This window comes from Hesperophylax consimilis, chromosome 7 (genome assembly GCF_061612785.1).
Source record: "Hesperophylax consimilis isolate HC1 chromosome 7, BYU_Hcon_1.0, whole genome shotgun sequence".
Taxonomy (NCBI): domain Eukaryota; kingdom Metazoa; phylum Arthropoda; class Insecta; order Trichoptera; family Limnephilidae; genus Hesperophylax; species Hesperophylax consimilis.
The window spans coordinates 34,769,188-34,787,129 of NC_142842.1; the positions used below are offsets into that span (position 1 = coordinate 34,769,188).

Here is a 17,942-nt window from a genome sequence, read left to right on the forward strand (position 1 = left end):
CTTTGTTTATAAAAAGTGCAAAACAAACAGAAGTGCTCTTATTGAAAAAACAAATATTGCGGCGAAAAGAGAGCATTACTTAAAAATTATCATGGATAACCGAAATTTACCTGAAGAACTGCAAAAAAATATTATTTACTTGGATGAAAGTTATATCCATTCATCCTACAAGCTAAAGAAATGCTGGCAATCTATGGATGTGACAGGAGTTCAACACGATATTTCAAAAGGTAAGCGCTGGATCATTGTTCACGCTGGAAGTGAAATGGGTTTTGTCCCTAATGCCCTATTAATTTTTAGTGGAACAAACAAAAAAGAGGATTACCATTCTGAAATGAATGCACATAATTTTAAAAAGTGGGTTGTTGAGAAGCTCATACCCAATATAGCAGAGCCCTCCATTATTGTCATGGATAATGCGCCTTATCACAGTGTTGTGAGAAACAAGGCACCAACAACCTCAACGAGAGTTAATGACATAAAAGCATGGTTATTACATAACAACATTGTTTTTGACAATTCATTAAGGAAACCATCATTGTTGGCTCTGGTTAAAATGCATAAGCCAGAGCCTGTATATGATATTGATGAAGTATTAGGAGAGCATGGTCACACGGTTGTAAGGCTTCCCCCTTACCACTGCGACCTTAACCCGATTGAGCTAATTTGGGCACAGGCCAAACGAAAAGTTGCATCTCAGAATATTGGAAACACGGTCAATATAAAAGAGCTGACAGAAAATGCTTTTAATAGCATAAGTGCTGATGATTGGAAAAATTGTTGCAAACACGTGATGAAAATTGAGGCAGAATATTATGCACGAGGCAGTACTCTGTATGATGATATCGATGAACTGATAATACGTTTAGATGAAGATGAAGATACGGAAGAAGAAGAATCGCATGAGGACGAAGATAATAATTACATGTCAGGTGTTGAATTAATAGACTCAGATTTTTAAATACCTTTTGTACCTACGTTTTTATAGCGAAATAAACGCCCACTTAAGACTTGTTTTGTTTTATTTTACTTCCATTTAAATTACAGTTTTTTGTGCAAAATTTTTGAAAATACAAATACGTTATGAAATATGCATTTTGGCTGAAGTGTTTTTTTTTTAACATACATTCATTGTCTTATGAGCCATCTTGGTGTTGCCATTTAAAACCTAGAAAACGATTGCAGCGCCATCATTTGTTTTCTACACTTAAATGTCGAGCTGTATATATTTTGATCCATCGTACACTACAACTACACAAGCAAGTGTCTCATTCGTAAATAAACCATTCTGTCCATATTTTGTTTCATTGCTCCTTGATAAACCTTCCATTAGGTAGGTACTGTTTTTAGTTAATTTTCGGCGAGTTCAAGTAAGTATAGCAAATTAAAATTCTGAAATAATGTCGTTGAAAATAATAACATGAAAATATGTATTTTCTTTAGCAGTTTGACATGTTGTGTATAACTGGGAATTTTAGTATTTGATAATAAATAATAATACTATCATTGCTTCGGCAGATCAGTCGAAATTTTAAATTATAGTTTATGGTCAATCCGATACGTCATCGTGATTAAGAACGAAACATTGCGGTACAACATTACCGTGACGTGAACAAAGATTTTTTTTAATTCCTCACATAACGCCCCGACCTTTGATTATATAAATATAATTATATTATATATAATCAAAGGCCCCGACGTAAATAATTTCACCATGACATCTTCGGGGATGCTGCGTGGAGGGTATTTTTGAGGATAAGAAATTATGAAATTTATAAATATTTTCTTGGGTGACAAAGCCAGAGTTATAATATTTAATGATATATATTTCACCTACAGAGTATCTTGTGCATGCGATAACAACCTGTGACTTGTGCAAATAGAGAATATTTTAGCTTGATCAGTTGACTTTCGAACTAATACAGTCGTGTACTGTGTGAAATAATAAAAAACTTTTCAAAAAATGATTTTTTGCTGGTATGCATTTTGTAATTAGATTTGCAATGAAATAAATAATACTTTCAGTAAATGGTAAACTATGTCGAGAGTATCTCGTCCACTAGTGTATGAGATAATAACCTGTAACTGACTGTTTATAAAGGTTATTTTGGCTTGATAAGTTAATGCAGTCGTTATAACGTAAAATCAACGCAATGTGAATGTACTACGACGGAAAGATAGTACGTTTCAGAGGGAAAGGGAAGGGTGCGGGAAACAAGTAAAAACAGACCATAACACGGCCGGTGGTAAAAATTGTGCATTGTGTCGACAAATAAATATTAAAATGGATACAACGTTGCGCGAGCAAGTTATGATAAACCAATTCGTGTTAGCCGCTGGTTGTGCCAGGGAACAGGCTAAACAGTTATTACAAGCTGCACATTGGCAATTCGAGGTGAGTATTTAGGTTTATTCACATGTAAACAAACATTGGTCATGAAATGGCTGCTTCCTTCCTTGCGGTGGTTTTGTAATCGGCATATCGCCGTCCCTCTCTGCGGCCACTTCGCGTCTTGCGTCGAGAGGGACAGCTGCCAACATTTTGTCGTAAACTTTTGCAAGGGCACTGAAAACGATATTTTGATTAGCGTGGAATTACTATCCCAAGACTGCGAATGGCAAAACATTAGCGATTACTAGGAATTTCCGCCCCGCAATCTCGAAATGCTGCGGAGTTTACCAACAAATTGTCATGTGGACAATCTGTCCTGTTTGTCAACAGTTTGGCATGTGTAATGTGTATTGACCCCTGGGTTTTATAAGGCACAAGGTCAGGGAAACGTCCCGGACGAACCATTATTTTCCTTGATAATATAATATCCTTCCCGATCAAAAAATACAACATTTCTGATGGAATGAAAAGACAACACGTAATCCATGTTTATGTTTTATATTGAGGTAGAACGGCTGGATTGAGATTCGTCATCGTTTAATGAATGACGAAATTGTTTCTACTACATTGACATTATTTCTCACTATAAAGGCATTATTTATTTGTTTAATAACTTGGCATTCCACGTAGTATTACTAATTACGTTGTTTGGTAATTATTTACCTACGACTACCGTTTGAGAAAATATTCCGTACATGTTAGGTTAGGTTGGATTAGGTAGAATTAAATCACAAACCAGTCTATACAAACCTAGCGTAGCCCACAAACTACTTGAAAACTGGGATATAACTCTAAAGGGGACGCGAGCAGGCGTTATTAAAGGGGCAATTTTTTGTAGTAGTAAAAACGGTAGTCGTAGGTAAATATTTACCCGTTGTTTTTATCATGCACATGCACCGAGTTTCTACAATGTCAATTATTATCCTCTAGAAAGGCAATAATTAAGTGTGTAACAAGTAATAATAATAACTAATTCTCTTGTTTTTATTGTTTATATCTGCAAATTTAAGAAGTTGTCAATTATATTTATAAATATCAGCACTTGTCTTGTTGGTGATAAGAATATAACCTCAAATAGTGTTATGATACTTTTTCTTCTTTGAAATTCATAATAATATAATAAAATTCTGTAAAATAACTAATAAAATTTTCCCTACTTTTTTAATTTGAAAGCCCTGCCAGTGGATACAAAATTAAATGGGTTTTAGGTAGTTTATGAAATTGATTCCAGTAATTATTGTGACATCACGGAAGCTGGTTTTTTGCGGTTAGGATTATATCTTGGTCATATTACTTCGGCCATGTTTTTAATTTTTTTTTTCAAAAGCTTGCAATTGAAATTTAATAAATTGATTCAATTGGATTGATTGACAACAAAATGGGTTTCTTTTAATTTTTGAAATATTTTTTCAAATTGTACTTGACATCCGCATTAGGAGATAGCCGCCGATGGATCACATATTATGCGACAGCTGTCTAAATCAAGTCTACCACTCGAGAGATAGCGTATTTAAAATACGAAACGCCTTGAGCGATAGACATTTCCGGGATTTTGGTTTGGAATTCGGTTACGTCTATTACAAAAATCATACCTCTTAATATTAATACGGAAAAATATAAAATCTCCTCAAGTTGGTTTTAAAGGCAATGAATCCATTTTATTCCACCATTTATCCCACATTTTTTAGTTTTTTTAACCTTTTGAACGCGTTAATTTGCTCCGTTTTATCTATACCCGTACGCGGTACATATTTTCAAATACCTATGCATACAATTAAATGTCAAATTATAGCATTCTGGCATGATTTATTGGACTATATAGACAGAACAGATTATTCTCCACAATATGAAAACAAGTCCTCGTGTGTCAACACTCTTAGATGTTTATAAAAACAAAAAAATAAAATTTCATAGAAAGACGTACCGTATCTTTTGAATGTGGTCCCGCCATTCACTCGGCGTGTGTGTACTTAGGCCACTGTGTTGATAGACACAATTGGGACACCATGATCACTTATCATTTTTAGTTGTGAATGACATACTAGTACTAACGCCATCCATTGACAAAAATGTAAACTAAAGAACTAAAAGGCGCGAAGAGGCTCACTTGATTATCGATCTTTTTTTATGAAATACAATTTTATTTTTGAGAAATTCTTGTAGATGTCAGCATCGTGATTAGTTACTACGAATATCCAAGTGAGCAAGAAATACATTTATGACGAAAGAGCGCTGGAATATCGGCCGTCAAAGTTTCCGTATCAACTGTTGATACAGCCGCGTGTGAGTATAGACTTTTTGCCGTAACAACAGTTGATACGGCCGCGTGCAAAGAGTTAATAAAAATTAAACCATAAACTTAAATTCCTTACAATAAAAATTGCCCTACCTTGTACTTATTTGAAGCAATATTGAATATTACTATTTCTCTATTATCTATAGGGGGTATTTCACTATCTCTGATTATGTTCTGACCAAGCACTTATCCGCGGATTAGTCATTTTTTCGTTTTCACTATATCTGAATAACGCTAACGCTCGGGTTAAAGTTAGATTTGACTAATCAGTGCTCGAACTTCACGTTAGGCGCTATTCCTCGAATCAAAGATGGCTTCAAAACATTCCGAGTTTAACAGCTGAGAAGTGAGTCGAATTTTGTAGAATGAATTTGAATGCTTGTATGATCCATCCTGAATTATTTGATTGTGTTCAAAATAAGAAACAATGTATTAATTCGACACGAATCTATCTAAAATGACCTGATAATCAACATAACATAACCAAAAAAATGCACACTTCGCGGTGTGCGGACTGTGGCGCATGACAGCCGTGGCAGTAGATTGAGTAACTGCAAACATTTTGCGATGTTGCCAGACTATTTCGAGTGTTATCTATCCGGAAGTTCGAAACAATGGTGAAACGGTCGCCGTTGAATAACGAAGTTATTCTGATCTTTAAATCCAGCCAACGGATAGCTAGTCAGATATTTAGCCCGACATAGTGAAATACCCCCTAAGTCTATTAAAAATGTCTATGGTCACGGATATTAATTAAAAAATGCAATCTTTAACATGTAAACAAATGTTCAATTTTTAGAAAACAATTTAAAATGACGTCTACTCCCAGACCACACAATACAAAACGTGGTAATTATTCAGGATTGGTGGCCAAGCACACGTTTTTTTTAAATTACCTTTTGATTTACCTTAATTACTATAAAAAGAAACTGACGTCATTTGGGAAATTTTTAATTTTAGCATTTTAATTTTTAACTAAGTAAAATGAAAATTCACTTTCATTATATTATTTTACGTATGCGAATGGTGAATTAAAAGGTTTTATTTAAAAATTTCGTATTACCCGTGGCCAGCGATCCCGAATAATTACTCAAAACGTTATCTGGAATATTCCAAGAGAGAAACATTAGTGACATCTTTTGGTATTAGACAGAAGCTAAGGTAACAAGCTACGACTAAACGTATTATGTAGCTGACTGCCGATAGTTCAAAATAAATTTTATTTCATGAAAACCAAATACCTACAGCTTCCCAAATTTGGGTAACTAACGCCCAAGGACAATGATGGTGTTACCCAAATTTAGGTAGCTATCGCTGGAATGGTTAAAAACCCTGCTCATGTGTACTAGATCTACACTTAATAAGTAACATTTTCAGTGCCACGTACCTGCAATAAGAATATTTGATGTATAAGGTATGTAATATGACACATTAATGTTACTTTATTTTTTCATTTCAGACAGCGCTTTCAATATTCTTCCAAGAGGTGGCCATTCCCACTGGACCAAACGGCATTGCGGCTCCACACTTCGGCCAGGTTAATATTCAGATGTATTCCCAAAAGATGCATGTTGATCGTTTAGTTTTCGATTATCGTCCCGTTTCAGCTTTTGATCGAATTGTGATGAGCCATCAAGGTTATGTTGTTATCAGCATGACTTATGCTCCATGACTGATCAGAATTTGAAAACGGTAGGGAATCATTCAAAATAGTGCTTAAAAGCGCCAATCATCGCAACCAAAGCGTGTATTTATAATGGTTTTAAAGATCAACTATCCCATATTCCAGATATTTTTTTCCAAATTTTTCTCTGAAGTTTGGATCCCACCTTATGTATTTCATAGATTCTATGAAATAGATCAATTAGAACATGCTTTTTATGCGATAGAAACCCATTGATTGATTCAATTTCAACTTTTGTTTTATGAAATATGTAGACCTTAGAATAGAAACTGTGGGAAACCAACATTACGCTACTGTTACACAATCTTATTTACTAATGAACATGTAGTGGCTATACTATGGCACTTATTTATGTATATTTCAGTGGCGTGCCATAGCTTTACATTCCAGTTTTGTGTTTTTCCAGAACAAACAATATTTTAAAAGTATGTAATTTGTCTCTTTAAGTTTTTTTGTATACAAATAAAATTATGGAAAACGTTTGTCTGGAAAATTGGATAGTAGGTCACAGAACGCCGCTGTTCTGTTGTCATCTGGCACCCTGACAGGAGTGGGGCGGCTATTTCAGTTCTATCGCCCGGCGTACTACTCTCTAATGTTTTGTTTCATTTTTAATTTGTGAACACACTTCAATAGCTTGCTGAATATACTAATGAAAACATGCAAAATTTTCTCAGCGTATTTTATTAATTCTATCTATGCACTTTTGAATGCATTTTTAAACACCCAAAAGTATTATGGTAATTCCTTTAGTCAACGTTTCATACAGCAGCCTTGCAGTGTCCATCATCAGGTCAAATGTGTAGATTGCGGCGAAAAGTGCGTTAGTTTGCGTAGAAGTAAACAGCCAATAGGGATAAAATAAACAGCTTTCTTATGACAATGCTAACCTGATTGCCTTTGTGTACAGCAACTGATGACCCCGTGTAACACGCCCGCCACCCCGCCCAACTTCCCCGACACGCTGGCCGCCTTCGGACGCATGTCGGCGGGCAGCCCCGGGCCCGCGCCCTCGCCCCTGGCCTGCGCCCCCGGGCCCGGCCCCTCGCTGCCGCCCCCCTCTGCCCCCCTGCCGCCCCACCAGTCCTGCGGCACCACACCTCCCGATCAGAGGAACAGGATACACTTCCCAGCCACAGTGAGAATATAATTTTACTTGTAACTTTCCCGTACCCAAGAAGGCGATTTGCATCACTTAGCTTCTTTTATCTCTGCAAGCTTACACAATACCAGTCTTAAATTTTAGCTATTCCTAAAAAATATGTTTTTACGACTATTTTATCTATCTTCTATCTATAAATAGTATAAAATAAGTCACTTTTCATGTCTGTCTATTTGTGCGCTTAGTTCTCCTAAACTACGGAATAGATTTTAAAACGGTTTTCACTATCGGTTAGAGAATTTCTTCCGGAAGGTTAATATATAATTATAATACATGCATAATATATTTATAGAAAAGTAACAGTATATAAAGTAACTTTCGGAGAATACAGCGGCCGCTATAATGCCCCATCCATAAGTGAAGTAGCAGTATTGATAGCTGGACAACAATTTGATAAAAAGATATATTGTATTGCCCAGACGTGACGACAATTTGCAAAAAATCTCAGAGTTGCACAGATCTTATATCGGCTTACAGTATCTTTTGGTGCTGTGTCGGGGAGAAGACGAATAAGCCATTAATGTTTCTCAAGTTCATCCGATTACTGGAGCACCTCTACGTAAAACGGTTTCATGTATGAACTATTATTGCTATTGTATAATGACAAGACAATAATTTTAACCCCTTAAATAAGGGATGTTAATGAGCTATTACTTGGTCGATCAATATGCAAAAATTGAATCAGAGCGATTAGCTTACTTCTACAATAATCAAAATAAATTAAGAGCAGAAAATTACGTTCATCTTCAGGATGCTTTACAGTCAAATAAACACAGACATTGAACAATTGATTATATGTACTACCTTCATCGTTCACGGATGGGCCTCGATATTTGCATGAAAAATCGTAGGACGCAACGACTTATGTCAGACATCATGGTAAACCTAATCTCTTTATGCAACATGTAATCCAAAGTTGACATAAATCAAGGAAAATATCAACATCAATTTAACTTAACAAGACAGATACGATATAGTGAATAGTATTCCATTTAAAAGTACAGAAACTTCTATACCTCATAAACAAAGCTCATACATTTGGTAATTTCGATTAAAACTGTATTTTTCAATGACCATTAACAAGTCGCAGGGCTCAAACATTTAATGTGCAGGTTTAGATTTGAGCGTTGAGTGTTTTTCACATAGACAACTATATGTAGCCCTTTCGCGTGTAACTTCTAAGCAATATCTGTTTGTGCTGTCTAATGAAAGAAAAGCTGTAAACATTGTACACAAAGACATTCTGTAGTTACTGGCAGTATAGTCTGATACAAGATTAAAATTGATATGTACAGCTATTATAATCTAAAAAAGCTGTGCAAAAATGTATGTTTACAATAAAATATAAATAAAAAATGAAGCACATTACGAAAAGCAAAATTATTGCTAAATTTGCACTTTTTGTAACTATAAACTGTCAGTGTCAAAGTGCTAAAAATGCACTCTTATGATGCCACATAAGTGAATTGCACCCGTGCGAAGCCGGTGCGGGTCGCTAGTAAATAATAATGTAAATGTTTGTTCAAAATCTTAAATCTCCGAAAGTTTTTCCCCGATTGCTTTGAAATTTTGACACAACGTTGCATTCGAATACACATGTGTTTTTATATACCTATATTATACAGGGTGTATCGGCACTAACCCGACAAACTTTAACCAGCTATTCCTTAGCACATTTGGAGTAAAAAATGTTATGGCCACTTTGCTGTCCGGTAGCATTTTTTTTTCAATTAAAAACAAAAATATTTAAAATTTCCACACTACATCACTGTCATTGGCATTGCGTTTCGTGTTCAACAGCTGTTATAAGCAAGTATGTCAAAAAGCGTCTTTGCTCTTTCGCACACACTAAATAATAATAGTTAAAAATGAGACGAATGGTGCCGTGCCATTTCGTTGTGATTGTAGAAGTTCGCCAATATAGGTACACACGTGCATTATTCAACGGAATTCGAATAAAATATTTGCCAGATGGGTTTTCAAACTTTGACAAAGTATAAAACAGTGGTGACATGTGGTGAAAATATGTTTAATAAATTTTTTATTAAAAAAAAACGTTACCGGACAGCAAAGTGCACATAAGATTTTTTACTCCAAATATGCTAAGGAATAGCTGGTTAAAGTTTGTCGGGTACGTGCCGATACACCCTGTATACACGGTGTCCGGAAACTCGTAGTACAAGCGGGAAACTGGAGAATCTACACCACATGGGGAACCTAAAAAAACATAAAGTTTTTTGATTTGAGCATTTTCAAAAAAAAAAAAAAACCAAAAAAAAATATTTTTCGGCTATTTTAGAGTTAAAGTTTTTTTCTGGTGTTTAGGGTTGAACAACAGATGTTTAAACCCTGCAGAGCAGAAATATTTTATGATTACACCGGGTTAAATGAAGGATGATTTCAAAATAATGCTTCAAATCCGAGTTTCTTCATTTGTTTTACTTTCAAATAGTTTTAATTAGTTGGGTACTTTGATCTTTAGTAATAATTTATAAGAATTTGATTAAAAAAAAAAAAAAAAAATCAACTTCAAACTCGATTTACTCGATAACGAAAGCTCAAATCAAAAAAAAATATACTACAAAATCGACTCCAAATGTGATGTAGATTCACCAGTTTCCCGCTTGTACTACGAGTTTCCGGACACCCTGTATATACAGGATTTTCCAATAAGAGGTGTTATTTTGATATTCAAAGAAACTTTTCCCATAAAAGATCAATGGTTTCGTTGCTTGTGTGGCACGTAGCGCCGTCTTGTTGAAAGTAAACGTTGTTCAGATCAATACCATCCAATTCCGGCCATAAAAAATCATTAATCATCTCTCGATAGCGCAATCCATTCACCGTAACTGTTGCAACAGCCTCATTTTCGAAAAAGTAAGGTCCAATGACTCCGCCGGACTATAAACCGCACCAAACAGTCACACATTGAGGATAGAGAGGCTTTTCAACAATAACTCTTGGGTTTTCCGAGCCCCAGATGCTACAATTTTGCTTGTTGACGAAGCCACGGAGGTGGAAATGGGCCTCATCATTCAAGATGATTTTTTGATGGAATTCTAATAATTAATAATAGTGAATTTTAATAATTTCAATGCATTGTTGAAGCGTGTATCGTTCCATTTTTAATAATGGCAAAGTTTCTACTTGTCAGATGTCAAAAAATGACAGCTTCAAAAGTAACATCTACCGAAATAGCGGGCTATTCAAAATAACACCTCTTATTGGAAAACCCTGTATATGTCACCCGTGACAGGTAAAAAAAAAGTATTAAAAAAAGAGGGCCATCTATTGGAAAATAAGTTTTTTTTAAACAGCGCTATCTGTTGGACGTGAAAGCATCACGCGTCACGCATTCTCAATCTGCACAGACAGACCTAGTCACACTAGTATAAAGTATAGAAATTATCAAAAATTCATAGAAAGCTAAGAGCAATACGATAGATATTATTATTTAATTCAAAGATGGCCAAATTTTTGACATCTTTATTGTCACACTGATTCCTTACTCACCTGGACTGGCTAAGAAGGAATGTTATTGGTGTGTGGCTTGTTTTAGTCCTGTGCTTCACAGTGCCGGATCCTGGAAATCTGGCGCTCTGTGCAGTAAGTACCGATGGCGCCCCCCCCCACATTTTTTGTTTATTTATTTAGATTAAAAATTCTTTCTTCCTAAAAATAAAAATATTAGTACTTAACCCCTCAGCAACGTAAGCAGATATATGCGTTAAAAATACGACAGCAGTCAAGTACAATAAGCGTGTTTACACGTCAACGCGTGTCTCTCCATAGAAATCGTTCTTACTCCGTTATTATTTTAGTTACATCCCTCAAACAAAAACTAAAAGGTCGATTATAGATCAAGCTACACATCACTACCAAGTTGTCTATGGAAATACAAAACAGGAATCTGCTGACAGTCGCATAATTGACACAAAATTTTTATCCGCGCAAAATGTCTGCCGGTAGCGCCGCGCGCTTCACATATTAAATTTTTATAAAATATTTTTATATGAAATGATAAAAAAATGAGGTGATAAAAGTGTTTATTACACATATATACAATAGAATAAATATTTTTGTTTACATAATCTGTGATTTTAGTACCATTTTCACCTAAAAACATGACGTGAGTCATTTTTAACCTATTTTTCATGTTTCCATTCTAAATTTAAATATTTACAAATGTTAATATTTATTTATGATACAACAATTTGAAAGCCTATTTTGTAACCTTTCTAAAACAGTTTTTACTATTCGGCTCCGTTCAGTAATGTTTCATTTATAGAGCTTTGATTGTGAGGCGGTAATAAGACAACGTTTTCGTGAAATTGACATTTCGGTTAAGACATCTTAGCTTCAAGTTCGCGAAATGTCGGAGGGGTTAAGATCGAGATAACTTCACTCGAGCAAAAACCTACCTTGGTAGTTGACTCGAAATAACTTCACTCAAGCAAAACCTACCTCGGTTCTGACTCGAGATAACTTCACTCGAGCAAAAACCTACCTTGGTAGTTGACTCGAAATAACTTCACTCGGGCAAAAACTAAAACTAAATATACTGACTAACAGCGCAATTTAATACTTAATAGGTAAACAATGTGAATGTGAAAGAAATATATAATTAAATATAATATTTTTGTAATATATTTATTATTTTTTTAAAATTATTATTTGTTGGTTGTGTTTGTGTATTTATCTAGGTTATGAAAGACACGGGGTTGGTTGAAGATTTACCAACTTTTTTTTAATGATACTTATCCCTCTCTGAAACCTTAAAATTAAATAAACTGAACCGAAGCCAGACAGATTTAAGTACTTACCGAGTAAATGGTGGGAGATCGGCGCTGCTGAGATTTGGGGACTTGTTTTTTCACTACCATTTGACATTTTGATTGAATATTAGGTGCCACTAGATCACACACACGTGTATGTATGCATCAGCCGCGCCGTGTGTTTGACTTTTCAAAACACATAAGTGTAGTAAAAATTAATGTAAGAGCCATATTGGACATACATAAATAAATACATAGTAATGTTGTGATTGCAGGTGGACGGGCAGCGCATGCAGAGATAAGCGGGGACCAGGAGACTGCAGTAGTTGCCAAATGGGAAACACCAGAGGAGTGGTTCACTGGCCAGTGTTCAGTGGTCTCCGGTGCTGATTGTGAAGGCAGCAAACATCCTACTCCAACTCGTGCGCTCCTGTTTACGATAATTTCTCAATCAAACCTTAATTTCACTCTCGTTTGTGAGAAATAATATTTAAGTTAAGTCTCCGCAGTAAATTGGATTCCATTCAATGTTCTTCTTCGATGTTCTATCTAGTTAAGTTCCCAGTGTCGAGGAAAGGTGTGCGAGTTGTTCGGGTGTACATAATATTCCCTTTCCTCTTAAATCAATGTTATAATACTCGAGTGATTTGTATTTATTCATTTTTTTTTTTAAGGTTAGGGATTCTCTTTCTAATAATATTAAATGAATAAAGTGGTTCTGTGATGACAACAATGGGATGGCAGCCGAGGATTGATGGGGGAGAAGGTGACAGCAATGGTATGACGTATTCAATGAAAATAACTGAAAAATGTACATTTTATTCTGTGATGTGATTATAATTTTTGAGAAGAATATATTTGTGTGGGCTGTGGTAAGGAGTTCCTCATCATGGACAGGCGTTGCCGCGGAGAGGAGTTTGGAGAAAGTGTCCCCCGAGCGTTGTGTTTTGTTGAACGGGAGTGTTGTCTGCTTAGCTTTGGACATTTTGGACACTATAATTACTATAAGTTTGAACCAAAATATTTAGTCGTTTGTAATTCAGGCTAATCTTCCCTGTGTAATTTAGGTAATAGTAATATGACCCTGATCTGGGTGGAGAGGTTTACTTTAATGGTTCAGGTCATGGTCTGATGGTTGGTTGGCCCTTTTACAATAATATTATTTTGGCTCAGTTATGCTTTAGGTCCTGTAAATATCCATCTGTTATGCCAGTCCTCTGGACTGAGTTGCTTTATAAAGTACTGTATTATATTCAAATACTTTCTGACTACTTAAATTTCTGACATATTAAATATCTTAATATTATCAAGGATAACTTTACATAAGTTCAAATGTTAACTTGTTAAATATTAGGTGGCGTAAATTGGAGCGATTCCATTCAGAGCACTGTAAATAGTATTTAGTCATTTCATTTTTATCATCCTTCATTAATAATTCATCTGTGTTTTGGAGAGTGATGTATGTATTTCACAAAATAATAATATGATGTAACCAATATCTCCTCTGCGAGCAAACATATTTTATCTTGAAAATATGTAGCATATTACTTTTATGTAGATTTCCTGAATTAAGAAATTGTACAATTCTCTGCAGAAGAAAAGGAAGAAAATGGATGACACGAAAAGAAAAGCATATAGATTGTTGTTAGTCTTTTCAAAATACATTCATTCAATAAAGATATTATTATCTTATACTTAATTATACAATGTTTCGTTTGAAACTTTGTAACGCAAAAAATACTCAAGTATCCATTGACCATAACCTATACTATGGGAACACCCTTTCAATGGTTGTGTTCTATGATTTGTTAGATACGCCTATACTGTAAACTGTAAATTTACAATCAGATTATTATGTACTATTATTATAATATTTTGATAGTGTTATTATTTTCAAACTTGCAGTTTCCAATAACAAACTGTAATACATTTGTAGTGCTTTCCGCCCGCAGTGAGATATTTTAAAGGACCGTGATGAAATGCTTTACTTCTAGACCGAAATAATGCTTTATTCGCACTTAGCGATAGTTTTGATATTTTTATTTTACTTAGTTAATACAAAATGCCAAATTATTTGCAAATCTTTTAAATAAATCTATATCTCATTTACTTGCGATTATCGATTGGTGTGTAACAATTATTGTTGTAGCCCGGCTTGTTTTCATTATAACTTATATGTGCGTGACTGTTTCTGTAAATTGTTTTGGAATAGTGAGACGTGGCAGAAAAATTTATGAAATCATCGCATTGGTCGCTTATGTTGAATAAATTAACAATCTATGATGATTTTCACTACGAGATGCGACGTTTATTTTCAGAAATGTGCGCTTACATCTCGGCTGGTAGAGAAACTTGCAACAGTTTAGGATTGGCGGGTTTGTTGGGTGTGATGACCTACGCCTCAGTTTGCTGTATATTTTGAAATTGGTTTTGATTTAATTGTGTGAATCAAAAGTGATATTTGTGAATTTGTGAAACTAAACGTCAGCCTCATGACTGCGGGAGGGTATTGGATAGTTTTGTCTATCCTAAATGTATAAATAAATATATAAAGACCCCTGCACCTGCGAGTGCTGACTTGGGTAGCTTTAATCATTGTTATAGTTGGATTCTCCACTACTGTCTGCTGTAAATATGTTGATAATAGTCATTGAAATGGATTCATTCGATAATTTCTATTGATGCAAATATTTAAAGTTTCTAGTTTTATTTTGATACTTTTCTCCTATTCCTAATATGTTTTCTCGGTAAACCCAATTAGCTTTGCCTCCATGTTTGGATTGTTCGATTCCTGTACAAACAAGAAAAACATGCAAAGGCTAATAAGTTTTAAGCATAAACTGAATAAAGACAAAAGTTTAAATATTGTTATTTTTATTTTAGTAGCACATAGTATTTATGCATGTCATCGTTGTGCTTGCAAGATGAAGCAAAAAATTCTCTGTTTTATATTCAAATGAGTAGACAAACAACGAAAGTGAGTATTGTGCAATAACAGTAGAACTTATAAGCACATAGCCAAGATTGATGCCGAAACTTGATTTTTTAGAAAATTTTGGTGTAAAAAACCACTATGCTGAAATCTTGCACATTGCCGTTTTTGCAAGCGCAGTGACGATGTGTTACTGTTAGCTCCTCGAATAGCTCCGCTTTTCCACTGATGAAATACATAAAGAAAAAATGTATGATTTAGGATGCAACACAAAATAATACGAAAACTCTTAATGGTTGTTTCTTACATATCATCACATGGGAACTACTGATATTATTTTATTTATTATAGTGCTGAAAAATAATATTAAAAATGAGATTTTCGCAAATAACTAATACATTGTAATATCTCTTATAATAATCAAATTATTACATTAGCAAAACCATTTATTTTTCATCTCATTTATGTTGGTGTTAGTGACACTGATAGCTGAAACACGCACACTGCAATATTGGTTGGTACTCCCGACTTAAATTAGAATGAGACATACTCGTGTGTAAAAGTGGTCAAGATATACATTCATCGGGCTCGCTTTCGTATTATGTATCAAAGTAGTTAAATATGTTTGTAGTAAAAAGGTCAAAAGATTGAAATGATCTGTGATTCTGATAAAATATTTGTTTTGCTTTTTTATGAATTTTAAATATGGTTCGGAACAAGGAATATTATGTTATATACATTATTAATTATTATGAATACAATTCATACACCGAGCTAAAGTACCTACTCAGATTTTTCGCCTTGCACGTGCAGCCAGCAGTTCGAAGTGATTATAAGAAATCGATAATAATAATAATTTTGTGCAGCCCAGTTTCGTGTTATTCTAAAACAATGAGTTATGAAAATTTTCACAAATATTTGCTACGTATTCTGACGGCCTTCGTGGTTGAGCTGTAAGGCTCTCGACTAGCAAGCTGGAGGTCGCGGGTTCAAATCCTGGCGTGCGGAAGAAAATTTTATTTGATTAATTTTTGTTATTTCACAAATTACTCATTTAATATAATATACAGTATATTTGCGGCACATTCCAAAATGGAAGATGCTCTCAGTATCACCCTGGTGTAAGACAAGGTGTGGTGAATAATATTGGATTCATGAAGCATGTTTCACATCATAAATAACTTTTCGTACAATATTTCATGTCAAATTGATAATTCAACCACATTTCGTTCCGACCGTTCTCGAAGACGTTTACATAGACAAACGCTTGTCGGGAGTACTTAAAATTAAAATTACTAAAAAATCTCATTTGGACCACAACGTTCTTCACTCAGCAAGTAAGGTATCGGTTACCAACATCTCCAAGTGAGGCCTACTTACCAGCATCTCAAAGATTTTACATGAAGGGAAGACATAAAAAAAACTATTACAGGTGGTGCATTATTTTGAAGGAGAATTTTCTTCCACGTCATAAAAAACACTGTTGACGATTTTAGTGAAGAAGTGATAAGGTATGTCAATAAATTCACGAATTTTAAACGCAGAAAAATGTAATTGAAGTCGTTGAAGGATTGCTAAATTTTAAACAGTGACGGTGAATATTTAAGAAATGAAATCTCTTACAAAACTTGAAACTTTCATTAATAAAAAATGTGGAAGGAATCGGGAAACGTGTAATACGGATGTACCACGATGTTCAGCCTGAAAATCAAGAACGTACCTATGACAGCATTGAACGCCGTGCAAGCTGGTTAAAAAGGGTCTAGTGTTAACCTTGTACTCTTTTTACAAATATGTTTTGTTTAGGTAATAATTTTTTTGTATACAAATACCGCACGAGTTTTGGCAAATTTCGGACCCATCCACTGTATGAACCCTCAATCACTGCTCAGTCGTTCGCTGACTACACTGTGCATCGGACCATGCCTTTATCAAGAAAAGCAATATTTGCTCTTGCGGTCAGTGCAATTGGAACTGAAAAAAAAGAAGATCATCTTTGGGTAATAGAATGGTTGAGGAAACGGGACCAATATGTTCATATATTACAAATAGATATATTTTTATTTATTATACATTGCACAATTTACAAATATAAGGCAAAAAAGTCTCGATAAACTGCTTTTTAGCAGTTTGTCTAATGGGTTCTTTAGTTTATAAATCTTATTATAGTGAGTTTTCAGTTACATTTTTACAGAAAAATATCAAAAGAAAAAATTATGAAAAACATAAATAACTATTTATTGTTTTTGTGTTTAATTCGTAGAACTCCATTTAATTTTTTTTTTTTTAAATTTAATTAAAATCAAATTTAGTAATATAATTATTAAGTTCTGCAAGTATTTTTTGGTTTTTGTTATTGTTACAGCTGTTTCGGCTTTCAAGGCCATTTTCAATATTATTAAATTTGATTTTAATTAAATTTAAAATAAAAAACATAAATAACAATTTTAAAAGTCTTTAGAATAATATATCAGTGTAAGCTAATACAAATTAATTCTTTCAGTAAGCCAAGTCTTCAGTAAGTTCACCAATTGTTTGTTTAGGGCACAGTTTTTAATTTCAGCATGTAACATATTAAAACAACTGGGAATCATATAGTTTAACATTCTTTGTCCATATTTATTTGTATGCTTAGGTACAGTAAGTAATTTATGTTTTATTTTATTTATATTAAAGTGCATACTATCATGCGAACCAATAA

General features: G+C 34.3%; 1 protein-coding gene across 2 annotated transcripts; it reads left to right on the top strand.

The window, feature by feature from the left end:
- The first annotated feature begins 2,181 nt into the window (after positions 1–2,181).
- LOC149422678 (UBA-like domain-containing protein 2) lies at positions 2,182–15,166 on the top strand. Of its 2 annotated transcripts, none has more exons than XM_089633904.1 (4): positions 2,182–2,395; positions 6,148–6,225; positions 7,283–7,510; positions 12,568–15,166. In XM_089633904.1, the coding sequence occupies exons 1-4, from the start codon at positions 2,285–2,287 to the stop codon at positions 12,568–12,570; spliced, it is 420 nt and encodes a 139-aa protein (XP_089490030.1). In that variant the 5' UTR covers positions 2,182–2,284; the 3' UTR covers positions 12,571–15,166. The 2 variants fall into 2 exon arrangements, with proteins under 2 accessions (XP_089490030.1, XP_089490031.1); XM_089633905.1 differs by having other exon boundaries at positions 12,585–15,166.
- Positions 15,167–17,942: the final 2,776 nt, after the last annotated feature.